General features: G+C 42.9%; 1 protein-coding gene across 1 annotated transcript; it reads left to right on the top strand.

The window, feature by feature from the left end:
• The first annotated feature begins 503 nt into the window (after positions 1-503).
• On the top strand, positions 504-1,402 carry LOC148035848 (pathogenesis-related protein 5-like). Its single transcript, XM_087679018.1, has one exon. It carries the CDS (start codon positions 619-621, stop codon positions 1,255-1,257), a length of 639 nt encoding a protein of 212 aa, XP_087535144.1. The 5' UTR covers positions 504-618; the 3' UTR covers positions 1,258-1,402.
• Positions 1,403-13,703: the final 12,301 nt, after the last annotated feature.

The following is a 13,703-nucleotide window of genomic DNA, read 5'->3' as shown; positions in this document are numbered from 1 at the left end:
GAAGCACTTCATGATTTGATTGACAAAACTTATGAAATCCAAAACTCTCTTCGTATGTCTTTAAAACTTGAGTTAAATTGGAATGCTTACAAGCAACCCTTGATTGAAGTGAGAAAACTTACATAAAGGCAGTATATTAGTCATCATTATATCAGATTTGACTTCACTGAGATTTGACTTACACTCTGTATGTAACGTGAGAAAGTCGTATGGAAGTAATAGCTTAGTTAAATCGTTAAACTCCATTGAAGAAGGGCATTTAGTTCAGGTGTAGTGTTAGCGACAAAATTGTCCCCGTCTTCCGATGAATTTAAGCCTTCTCTTCCGAGGAGGAGTCATGAATTAATCGACAGATCGACGGTTCCCGAAGGTGGTTGAATTTGAACGCCCCCCGGAAGTAGTTTTGCTTGGAAGATTAATGGGATACTAACGATGATTAGAGGCGGTGATCATCCTTCTATATAAAGTCCAATCAAGACCTCGATACAGACCAGACTATAGTCTTCCCTCAGAGACTAGAGTAGTACTGCCGCTTTTGCATAATATATAGGCCGCAATATCAGAAAGATCGATCAGCGAATTCAGTAATATTACGAACTATTATCAAGAAAATATACTATGGCCGCTGGTGCAAGCTGCAGCTGCTGCAGGCCGTCGTCACTACTCGGATTACTTACATGCTATAATTGGATGGTCGTCACGACAATGGTACTCTGCACGAGTACTAGGAGCAGTACGGGGTTATATCATGTGGCCGTGTCCGCCACTTCCTTCAAGGTGGTAAACCATTGCCGCAATACCCTGGACGTGCAAGTGCGCGAGAACGCCGGGGGTCCGTCCATCGGAACCACAGGCTTCTCCCTGGCGCCCGGCGCCTCCAAGTCCCTGAGCCCACCCGATGGCTGGTCGGGCAACTTCGGGACGGGCACGCCGAGCCTCCTGGCCGAGTTCACCATCGACAAACCTGTGGGCAGCGATTTCTACGACGTGAGCGCCGTGGACGGCTTCATGCTCAACGTGGGGCTGAGCATCTCAGGCAACGGGGCGAGCGTCTCCTGCAGCGCCGCGGCGTCCATCTGCCCCTCCGAGGACGTCAGAGGCAGCAGATGCGTGAGCCCCAACCGCGACGACCCCAACACTAGCTACGTCAAGAACGTCGACGCCTCCTGCCCGGATGCCTACAGCTGGTCCAAAGACAACAACGCCGTCCGCAAAACGTCCACGGGGGGGCGCTTCACCATCACCTTTTGCCCCTGAATATCATCTCGATTCTCAATCTAGAATAAAACCTACTTCTGCCGAATCTCGATCATGCATGTATGTCATGACTACTTGATTTCCATTCTCGAAATGGCATGTATGAATACCCACAAGTAATTCGAGGTTATCTTCTAAATGCATGTTCGAGAATGATGGTTTAATCGTATCCGAAGCGTAAGCTCTTACCATTGCATTAATGATTTGGCTCAGCATTAACGCACCAATATAATTGAGTGCTCATCAAGCTAGAATGAATAAGAGTAGCAACATGTAGGTAACTTTGCAGCTGCATTCAACCACTGATTTGATGACATCTTATGTTTGAGTATGATGTGACTAGCCACAAATTGGTGAGGAAGGGAGTAGCTACTAATTTGGTTAAACCTAAGAGTGTAGCTAGAAGGGCTATTAAAAAGAAGCTAAGAGAAAATGGATTGGCCCTTATGCTTCTCATGTCTCAACTCCAATGAGGTCATAAGGTATATCCGTTCCCTACAAGCTCAAATGGTGAGCTTCAAGAGCCAAGTAAAGTTGATGAATGATGATGCTACAATAATAACTGGCAATGTCAGCCATATGTGATCTATTGAGATCCTAATCAAGTGAAACATGATGATGATGTTGAAGGAGCCTTCAAGAGAGCTTTCATGAATTGACTTCTCTTCTCTTCAAACATCCATTATTTCTTGTCCATGAGGCCTATTGTCTTGTCTTTGAGAGCTTCACCACATGTTTGCATTTGAATCGAGCCTTAATCTCCTCTAAGGACAATAGTCCAATGCTCCCTATCATTATTCCCTCCCTCTTAGATAAACCCTATCTAATTAATAAGGCTTACCTAGCATAATTGAGCTTGCATGGCTTGATTTTGGAACCCAGAATAGCAAGTTCTCAATGGCTATGTTAGTTTTCTCAATGTTGATGTTCCCATTGATTAGGATTTCTTTGTTATACCTTTATTTTGGAAATTATTTTGTCTCACCATTTCTAGATAATGTGCTGTATAGTAAGTTGGTTGTCGGAAGTTTCGAAACCTAAAATGGGGTTGATAGTGGCTCTCTCATCCTAAGCTCATTATCAGGCCTCAAATAGCTATCCCACACATAGATCTATGACCATGAGGGACAAGAAAAATGTTGGACAGGCCGCTCAGGAGACTAAAATATTGTGTTCTTGGGGAAGTTACCATATGTATATCCTCTATATCAGGTGCATCAAGGCCTATTTGTAAATATCCTTACCTGTGAATTTTTTCTAAACAAAATGTAACCCCTTTATATTACACCCTTTTATATGTAAAAAATATATAGGAATAGTATTTTGAAAATACCTTATTTTGAACCCACATGATGCACACATATATTCATGAGTAACTTACCCGAGATTGTGTTGTAGTCCATTTCCTAATTGCTTACCCTTGAACTCCAAGTAGGAGGTATCACCATATAATGGTGTTTAATGCACTACATTAACATCACTTAGGTTTCTCTGATGGAATGTTGTGGCCTCTTATCATGAGAGATCTGTAATATTCCGATTTGCTAAAAAAACACACGCGTGAACCACCTCTAGAAGGGGAGGCCAAAAGGATAAGTCATGAGGATGATTAATGACAAATTTTCTTAATATTCCCTCTCTCCTCCAGCCGACTGTCATGCTGGAGGAGAAAGGAATAGCAAGGGGTGAGCAAGCTCCTTGCTGGAGCTTGCTGAAGGAAGGAGGCCATGCACTATGGCCGCGTGGGGGTGGGAAGAATTCCATCCCTCAGCTATAAATGCCATGGAACAAGAGAAGACGCTGTCACCGCCGTGAAGTAGAGAGAGAGGGTGGTTGTGAAGGAGAGAGGGAGGAGCTAAGCTGGACGCTGGGAAACGAGACACGCTAGCAGTCACCTCTGAGCTGTCGCAGCAGTCCGACCCCCTGCCCGTATTCACGCCGCCAGCAGCTCGAAGTGCAGTCTGCCCTGAACGTCAACACGTCACCAACTGTCGCCTGGATCGCAAGCTGCCGCCATCAAACATCCCCTTTTCTTCCACATGGCGAATTCACCCTCCAGAAGATTTGGAAGCTTCTTGGGAAGCTTCCAAAACCCTTAGGAAGCCCCCTTTCATACCCTTTGTTCTCCCCCCCCCCCCCGGTTTTAAAATCCCCTTAGCTCCCATTCCCTTGGCCTCAAAACCACCATCTCCCCCTCCCCCCCCCCCTCGTGTTTAAAGGATCATAAGCCCCTTTTTCCACAATAAAGAGTGGGCTTAGAGGTCCTATTATTACTCCTCTTCCCCCCCCCCCCCCCCCCCCCCCCCCCCCCGTGCTTTTAAAAGTCACATAGCCCCTTTCCTTAAGCCTCTTTTTCATATTTTATAAATCCTCAAGCCCCCTTTTCCTTGGAACCACACCCCCGTGTTAATCCCTTAAACCCCTATCCCTTTTCCTTGGAACCACACCCCCATGTTAATCTCGTAAATCCCTATCCCTTTTCTTTGGAACCACCCCTCTTTCCTCCGTATTTATATCTTCCCTAGCCCTCCGTTGTGGCCTATTGAAACCCCCTTTTAAGTTTGACTTAAGGGTCCTTCGACCTTATTTATAACCTTTACGGTTACTATATCCCCTTAGAAGTTCTCTCCTGCACCTTGTGTTTTTTCCATCCATTTTCGTTCCTTGTTTAAGCAAGTCATTAAAAGACCATTAAGCCTTCCCCATGGCTTTAATGGGTCTTAATCGTAGAAGACTCTGAAACACCCTTTCGAATTTCCCTGACTTCCAAGGAGGGAGCCTTCCAAAAACTACTATCGACAAGCGGTGCAAGGAAGCGACGGTGGAATTCCTAGGAGGAGTTGTAGAGCTGCTTCCACGTTCGAAAAACTACAATTGCGATGCCTCCTAACAAAGTCCAAGGCGTAGCCGCGAGAGGGTCATCTCCCGGTATCCATGTGGATATCTCACCCCAAAACTAGGTTTTTCTTCTTGGCTTTAATTCGGTTTTAAGTCGATCATGCAAAGAGAAATTGTTAGGGATAGGATATATTTGTCCGAGTTATTGGTAATGAAGGAGTTTAGCTTATTTGAATGAATGATAATGTATAGAACCTAGTTTCCTTCGAATTGCATCAAGCATTATAAATTACGAGCAAGATTATCCATTTACTATAGTAGTATATTTTAGTTAAATCCTAAAGGTATAGAAATTATATCTTGCACCATTAGTCTTATTCCTTTCGCAACGAATCATTGTAAATGATTAAATTCATGAAAGGTTTCTTTCCTTGCTCAAATTACTTGGAAGTTATCATTGCTAATTGCACATCTTAGCAAGGGAAATGTTTGTTATTTGGCATGAGTTCATCTGCAAGGAAAAAGGAAGTTTAAATTGAACTATATTGACTGAAAAGTAAATTGTCACAAGGATAGCAAAACTGTGACAAGACGATTAATATTACCTTCCAAAAGATATCCAAACCAATCTAAACATAGAAATATTCATACTCTAAGCACTTGACTACTTTCCTTATTGTAGGGTCAGAAAAATTCGTAAAGATAAAGAACTAAGGCTTCCCCGAGATCCTTAAAAAGAAACCCTAGGCCCGACATACGTCAGCTTAAAGGATCTAAAACGGATTATTCCATTGCACGACTTGCGCAGCAAGTACGAAATCATTTAGTCTTGTAATTGATTCACAAGGAGAAAGGGAAAAAAAAACCCTCAATAAGGATGGCAGATCCCTACGCAAGTTATCTTGCAAAAGGACGTATTTTTGGATATCCTTCTAAATAAGGAAAGTTCTAAACCGAAAACTAGCATATCTAAGGAACTTTAGGGTTGACCAAGTTGGGTTAATAAGGTACGCCCTACACCGGAATGTAAAGAATCTTGCCAATTTACAAGACACCTTGGGAACGAGTGCTGATACACTCAAAAGGAAAGAACACTTCCTTAGCAGTTTGCCAAACAACACGGTTGATTAATGAAAATGTTTGTGCTTGCTAGAGATTTTAGGGCTCTGTTTGAATTATGAATTACAAATTAAATGAGTACCTATACTTCAGGTTAAAGGCTGAAGGAAGAGGCAGTTTCAGTTACCCCCGACTACCTGCCTAACCCTAACCAAGGGGATTGTTCACCACGCTGGGTACGTGGACCGAACCCGCCGCGAGAGGTCTCTCCATTGAGCTCTACTTGGAGTAGGAGGACACTTGGGTGCCAGGGAGGGCTCTGGCCGTAAATCCCTCGCCTTCTAGGCCCTGCACAAGAGGCTAATGTGACTCGGGATTAGATCTCGAGGCCCGCATACTAGTTTACGAGCGGAAGCTTGGAATAGTGATCCCTGGGGGTTACTGGATAGTCCTCGGTGGATTATGGACAATCCTACGGGCGGAACTTCTTGTATTTCAATGATAAAATGTTAAAAAAAGAACTTACTTGATATTGTTTTTCTATGTCACGTGATAAGATTACGTGAAGGAACCAGTGCTTAATAGGATTAATTAAAGAAGCTGATTGTTATATGTCAAATTAATGTGTTAGATAATTACATAACTAAAACAAACTGAGGAAAGTGCGGAGGATGGGCCATGGGTCTGTCCTACAGTTGGGTAGTCCCAGTTAGCCGGGAACTTTTCTCAAAAATCTCGAAGAACAGCGGGATGATCATCATCATCAAAACGAATAACGAGAGCGAGGACCTAGAGTTACGTCTTACCCGATTTACGCTATTTTAGAGGAACGGAATGGAACTATGCCTTATGGCAGAGAGGTTGAGCCTTACATCCCTCTCATTTTCCATTCTCCTTGAACCAAGTGCAGCGTGAATCCGCTTCGGACCTGGCATTTCTGTGTAAAGTAGTTCGCTCGGGTCTGACGCTAGTTGCTGTTAGCTAATGGCCAATCAGAAAAACCCTAATTCCGGTGGATCCTAAGTGGGAACGGCCAGGATACTTCCGCTACGTGGCAGACGCGGGAAGACCTAGATCGCAAAACCCTTAACATTCCATGGGAGTGCCGAGCGGAGTTTTCTAGACATCCTTTTCGATGGACTGCTAAGACGTGTCCTGGATGATACTAGCGGACACGTTACAGTTGGTATCAGAGCCGACCAATAACATAATTGCTTTTATAAAATCTCAATTAAATGAAGTAAAGAAATTACTGTTGTCCAAACATTTCCTTACTTTCAATGCTGTCTTGCAAAGTTATGAAGCATGGAACAAATTTTTGGTATTTCGGGTCATGTTTATGACTGCAATGCATTCTCCCCTTTATAGACAAAGAATTGGGATGATGAACATCCTGGAGAAAATTTATAATCCATCACCTTTATACATAGAACAAAGATGGATGGGGTCTTTAGGAATCTACTATATAGCCACCCACTAGTTTGCTTATCTACAGACCAACCTAAAAAGGATCAAGTGGTTGGAAGACTTGAAAGTCGTGAAGCTGTTTATTTTTGTGGAAGCTCACGTAAATTCGACTTTACATATTCAAGGTCGGAGGGTTGAAATGAACTCATATGTATATGAGGAAGTAACCCGTGTAATCCTAGCCGACAGGATTAAAGTGTTGGGCCGGCATGAGAAATATGGATTCCAATGGAAAGGGTATCCTGAACTTCCAATGAATTATCGATTCCTAAAGATCCATGACCCAAAACCCTACTATTACACAGTTCCTGTAGACAAATGCAATACAACGTTGTTCTCCCCAAACTGAATGTAATGATTGGACTATCATCACACGAAACGTTGTATTAAAAAAGGCTATGCCTATGTAAATACAAATAAAGACTTCTTTTTATCAATATCTGACTGTGCATAAGAGTTGTTAAAAAGTTAAGTAGCTACATTGTTTATGAGATAGCTGAACTAAAAATGAAAGATAAGATAACGTCGATTATCATATAATAACGTTAAGAAAACTTTTATCGATGCACAACCCCAGGTACAGGTTCCAAATTCGCCTCCTACATCAAGTACTGTTGTGACCTAGGAGAAGAAGTTCCTCCTCAAGCAGATAAACCCACCCGAGTTTGACGGGAGAGGCAGATTCGTCCAGGCTGATGCTGAAATTTGGATTGAATCCATGGAGGATTACTTTGAAGCAGTTGGTACTGCACCTACCAATCAGGCCATGCTCGTCAAGTTAAAGCTCATCGGCGAAGCCAGACTTTGGTGGAAGCAATGGTGTAGGGATCAAGGGATTTCAGAGGGGTCCGTTACCTGGGAGAAGTTGAAGAAAGCCGTGCAGGGAAGATATTTACCACCTGCATATCGTACACAGAAAATGAATGAGTTCTATGAGCTAAAACAGCTAGGACTCACTCTTGGCGCATACTACTCTAAATTCGTCTCACTTTTAAAGTATGCGCCACAGATGGACATGACGCAGCAGGTGTCCAAATTTTGTGCGGGCTTAAATCCACCCGTAAATACCCGTCTTGAATCTATGCCTCCATCATATCTTCAGGATGCACTCATTCGAGCGGCGCCTATAATTCAGGAGGTGCAAGCTAGACCAAGGGGTAACAAAACTTGGTCCTATAGTGACCCGAACAGAGGAGCATTCAGACCTCAAATGAAGAGAGTTCAAGGTCATAATCAGGGACAAAGGAAGAAAGCAAGGACAAATAACGTCAATAACTTTGTTCCTACTCAAAGTAATGGCAAAAAACCTCTGTTGTTTCCACTGCAACGAACCTGGTCACTTCAAGAGGCAATGCCCCAAGCTTAGCTGGGGACATCGTCAAACGCCTTTCCAAGGTGCAGGCCGCGGTCAAGGAGCCGTTACCCGTGGAAGAGAAAGAACCGCTTGCATTGCCAATAGGCAAATATGCGAAGAAGAAGAAGAGAAAGATCCGACTATGGAAGCTGAATTCGAAAAAGCGACAGTCCATGCCGCTTTACACAAGAAAGGGCTGAATCGCCAGTTCTCAGTGATTCAGACACCATCAGACTATCAAGGTAAAGGTTTCAAAACCTTGATTGATTGTGGCAGTACACATTCCTTTATCTCACCAGCATGTGCAAAAAGCTTAGGAATAACCACAGTAGAAGCACCTACCCTGCTTGTGGAGTTGGCAAACGGTCGTGAGGTAACTTGTACCAGGAAAACTGCTAAGGTGGAATTCTTTCTGGGAGGAAAGAAGACTTCAGTCAAATTCAGAGTCATGAATTTAGGTATCCATGAGTGTCTACTCGGGATGGATTGGCTTAAGCCCAACGATGCCCACATCCACTGTGGAAAGGGTCAAGTTTCCTTTCGAAACTCTGAAAGGGAATTTGTCACAACTCAAGGTGAGGCAGGAGTGCCAAGAATCCAATTAGCCAAAGTATCTCGAATCATAAAAGGAGTCAAAAAAGGATTACCCGTTTACCTGATCAAACTCATTAAGTTAGATCAAAAGCAAGAGTCTCATGAAGGACCTTCTTGGCTAAAGGAATACGCTGACGTATTCCCTGAGGAATTGATTGAACTTATGCCTCAAAGAGAAGTAGATCATGAGATTAGGCTAGTGCTTGGAGCTGCACAAATTGCAAAAAGACCTTATAGAATGTCCATACCGGAAGCGATTGAGTTGAAGGAACAACTCAAGCAACTGTTAGATCAGGGTTACATCTGGCCTAGCAACTCACCGTGGGGAGCTCCAGTACTATTCCAGAAAAAGAAATATGGGACACTTCGACTATGTATTGATTACCGAGGGTTGAATCAATCAACAGTCAAGAACAAGTATCCTATTCCTAGAATAGATGAGCTTCTTGATCGTCTTCAAGGTGCAAAGATCTTCTCCAAGATTGATCTCAGGTCAGGTTACTATCAGATAAGGATCAAGGAAGAAGATATTCCAAAGACGGCCTTCAATACAAGATATGGGCACTTTGAGTTCCTGGTTATGTCATTCGGGCTTACAAATGCACCTGCCACCTTCAATAGATTAATGTAAGATATCTTTAGACCATATCTTGATGATTTCGTGCTTGTCTTCTTTGATGACACTTTAGTCTATTCTAAACAGGAAGAAAATCATGAACCTCAACTTCGGATTGTCCTTGAGACAATGAGGTCTCATAAGCTGTATGCAAAAATGAAGAAGTGTGCATTCTTCAAGCGTCAGATTGAATATCTGGGATTCATAGTATCATCAGAAGGAATATCAGTAGACCTAGCCAAGGTCAGAGATGTGCTTGAATGGCCAATACCAGTATCCGTCAAAGAGATACGTAGCTTTCTTGGATTGACAGGATGGTATAGGGTCTTCATAAAAAACTATGCTTTGATTGCAGCACCTCTTACAGACTTAGTAAAGAAGCAGACTTCCATTACATGGTCAACTTCCGAACAAAATAGCTTCGACAAATTGAAGCAAAGTTTGGTATCAGCACCTATTCTAAAACTTCCTGACTTCAATAAGGAGTTCGAGGTAGTAACTGATGTTAGCATTCTTGCCTTGGGGTGTGTACTTATGCAGGAAGGTCATCCAGTAGCATACTCTTCAAGGAAATTGAAGAGTCATGAAAAGAATTATGCCACGCATGATCTGGAATTACTAGCTGTCATCCATGCTCTAAAGCTTTGGAGACACTACCTGTTGGGTAACAAGTTTACTCTAGTAACCGATCATAAGAGTCTCAAATGGATTTTTACCCAGAACGAGCTCAACATGAGGCAACGTCGGTGGATTGAAGTATTGGAGGAATATGATTTTGAAATCAAGTACCGACCAGGGAAGGAGAATGTAGTTGCTGATGCACTCAGTCGCAAGGCATTCCTAATTCCCTAATCTTGCAGAATCCATCAACGGCCAAATCTCTGGCTACAAAAGTATCTATGCCAAACAACCCTATACTTGAACTAGCTAGAGAGGAAGCATTCCATGATTTGGCCTACCAAACAATGATAAAGGAAATATCTACCAAGGAGCAAAATCAGAAGTTGCAAGCTAAGTATCAGGAATTTTCCATTGATAATGGACTTGTCTTCTACAGAACAAGGCTGTGTATACCAGCAAGCCAGTCACTTAAGCAGAAGATATTATGGGAAGCTCATGATTCTCCTTTCGCAGGACATCCTGGCTATGCTAAAACTCTTATTGCAGTTAGGAAGAGCTACCATTGGGAGAGGCTTAAAGGTGACGTTCTCAAATATGTCACTGAGTGTTTGTCTTGCCAACGTATCAAAGCCGAACATATCATGATGCCAGGGAAACTGCAACCGCTTGACATTCCCCAAATGAAATGGGAATTCATCAGTATGGATTTTGTTGTGGGCCTACCCCAAGTCCAAGGAGGATACAATTCCATTATGGTTGTGGTTGACATGCTTACCAAGGTTGCACACCTGATTCCAGTAAAGACAAACTATAAAACCTCCGACATTGCAAGATTTTTTATCAAGGAGATATTCAAGCTACATGGGTTACCTAGAAGAATCATTAGTGATCGAGATTCTCTCTTCACATCACACTTTTGGAGAGCTATCTTTGAAGCTATTGGGACTCAACTCTATTTTAGCACCGCTTACCATCCCTAAACGGATGGCCAAACAGAGCGAGTAAATCAAATCATCGAGGATATGCTTAGGGCATACTGCTGTCGAGAGCCGAAGAGGTGGATTCAATACTTGCCATTAGTTGAATTTGCCTACAATGCTTCTTACCAGCAGAGCATTCTGATGATTCCTTTCCAGGAATTGTGTGGTCATGATTGTCGAAGTCCCCTAAACTTTTTTGATCCAACCCTAAGAGTTGAAGCGTGAAGACAGATGTTGGAAGACATGGATGATCAAATAAAGTCAATAAGACAAGACATACAAGCGACGCCTAGGACCCAATTCTTATAGATTGCAACTCCCTGAGAACCTAAAGGTTCACAATCTATTCCATATCAGCCTATTGAGAAAATATGTACCCAACCCTAGTCATGTACTTGATGATCAACAAATTGTAATGCCTAGTCAAGGAGTCCTTGAACTAAGGCCGGATAGGATCTTAGATGTTAGGGAGAGACAATTAAGATCTAGAACCCTGAGAGAATGCCTCGTCTAGTGGAAAGATTATCCCGAAGAGGATGCCACATGGATAGATGAAAGCTCTCTCAACCATCAATATCCCCAATTTATCCCGAGATGAGGACATCTTGATTCCTCCAAGGGGGAGAGAATGTAATATTCCGATTTGCTAAAAAAACACACGCATGAACCACCTCTAGAAGGGGAGGCCAAAAGGATAAGTCATGAGGATGATTAATGACAATTTTTTTTAATATTCCCTCTCTCCTCCAGCCGACTGTCATGCTGGAGGAGAAGGGAATAGCAAGGGGTGAGCAAGCTCCTTGCTGGAGCTTGCTCTGGAAGGAGGCCATGCACTATGGCCACGTGGGGGCGGGAAGAATTTCCTCCCTTAGCTATAAATGCCATGGAACAAGAGAAGATGCTGTCACTGCCGTGAAGTAGAGAGAGAGGGTGGTCGTGAAGGAGAGAGGGAGGAGCTAAGATGGACGCTGGGAAACGAGACACGCCAGCAGTCACCTCTGAGCTGCCGCAGCAGTTTGACCCCCTGCCCGTATTTATGCCGCCAGCAGCTCGAAGTGAAGTTTGCCCTGGCCGTCAACACGTCGCCAATTGTCGCCTAGATCGCAAGCTGCCGCCATCAAACATCCCCTTTTCTTCCACGTGGCGAATTCACCCTCCAGAAGCTTTGGAAGCTTCTTGGGAAGCTTCCAAAACCCTTAGGAAGCCCCCTTTCATACCCTTTGTTCTCCTCCCCCCCCGTTTTAAAATTCCCTTAGCTCCCATTCCCTTGGCCTCAAAACTACCATCTCCCCCTCCCCCCCCCCTCGTGTTTAAAGGATCATAAGCCCCTTTTTCCACAATAAAGAGTGGGCTTAGAGGTCCTATTATTACTCCTCTTCCCCCCCCCTCGTGCTTTTAAAAGTCACATAGCCCCTTTCCTTAAGCCCCTTTTTCATATTCTATAAATCCTCAAGCCCCCTTTTCCTTGGAACCACACCTCCGTGTTAATCCCTTAAACCCCTATCCTTTTCCTTGGAACCACACCCCCATGTTAATCCCTTAAACCCCTATCCCTTTTCTTTGGAACCACCCCTCTTTCCTCTGTATTTATACCTTCCCTAGCCCTCCCCTTGTGGCCTATTGAAACCCCCTTTTAAGTTTGACTTAAGGGTCCTTCGACCTTATTTATAACCTTTACGGTTACTATATCCCTTTAGAAGTTCTCTCCTGCACCTTGTGTTTTTTCCATCCATTTTCGTTCCTCGTTTGAGCGAGTCATTAAAAGACCATTAAGCCTTCCCCATGGCTTCAATGGGTCTTAATCGTAGAAGACTCTGAAACACCCTTTCGAATTTCCCTGACTTCCAAGGAGGGAGCCTTCCAAAAACTACTATCGACAAGCAGTGCAAGGAAGCAACGATGGAATTCCTAGGAGGAGTTGTAGAGCTACTTCCACATTTGAAAAACTACAATTGCGATGCCTCCTAACAAAGTCCAAGGCGTAGCCGCGAGAGGGTCATCTCCCGGTATCCATGTGGATATCTCACCCCAAAACCAGGTTTTTCTTCTTGGCTTTAATTCGGTTTTAAGTCGATCATGCAAAGAGAAATTGTTAGGGATAGGATATATTTGTCTGAGTTATTGGTAATGAAGGAGTTTAGCTTATTTGAATGAATGATAATGTATAGAACTTAGTTTCCTTCGAATTGCATCAAGCATTATAAATTACAAGCAAGATTATCCATTTACTATAGTAGTATATTTTAGTTAAATCCTAAAGGTATAGAAATTATATCTTGCACCATTAGTCTTATTCCTTTCGCAACGAATCATTGTAAATGATTAAATTCATGAAAGGTTTCTTTCCTTGCTCAAATTACTAGGAAGTTATCATTGCTAATTGCACATCTTAGCAAGGGAAATGTTTGTTATTTGGCATGAGTTCATCTGCAAGGAAAAAGGAAGTTTAAATTGAACTGTATTGACTGAAAAGTAAATTGTCACAAGGATAGCAAAACTGTGACAAGACGATTAATATTACCTTCCAAAAGATATCCAAACCAATCTAAACATAGAAATATTCCAACGCAGGACTTGCGCAGCAAGTACGAAATCATTTAGTCTTATAATTGATTCACAAGGAGAAAGGGAAAAAAAGAAACCCTCAATAAGGATGGCAGATCCCTACGCAAGTTATCTTGCAAAATGACGTATTTTTGGATATCCTTCTAAATAAGGAAAGTTCTAAACCGGAAACTAGCATATCTAAGGAACTTTAGGGTTGACCAAGTTGGGTTAATAAGGTACGCCCTACACCAGAATGTAAAGGATCTTGCCAATTTACAAGACACCTTGGGAACGAGTGCTGATACACTCAAAAGGAAAGAACACTTCCTTAGCAGTTTGCCAAACAGCACGGTTGATTAATGAAAATGTT

The sequence above is a fragment of the Lygodium microphyllum genome, chromosome 5 (assembly GCF_053477565.2).
Source record: "Lygodium microphyllum isolate KBCC chromosome 5, Lygodium_microphyllum_v1.1.10, whole genome shotgun sequence".
Classification (NCBI taxonomy): Eukaryota; Viridiplantae; Streptophyta; class Polypodiopsida; order Schizaeales; family Lygodiaceae; genus Lygodium; species Lygodium microphyllum.
This window is presented reverse-complemented; position numbering and strand designations above follow the sequence as displayed.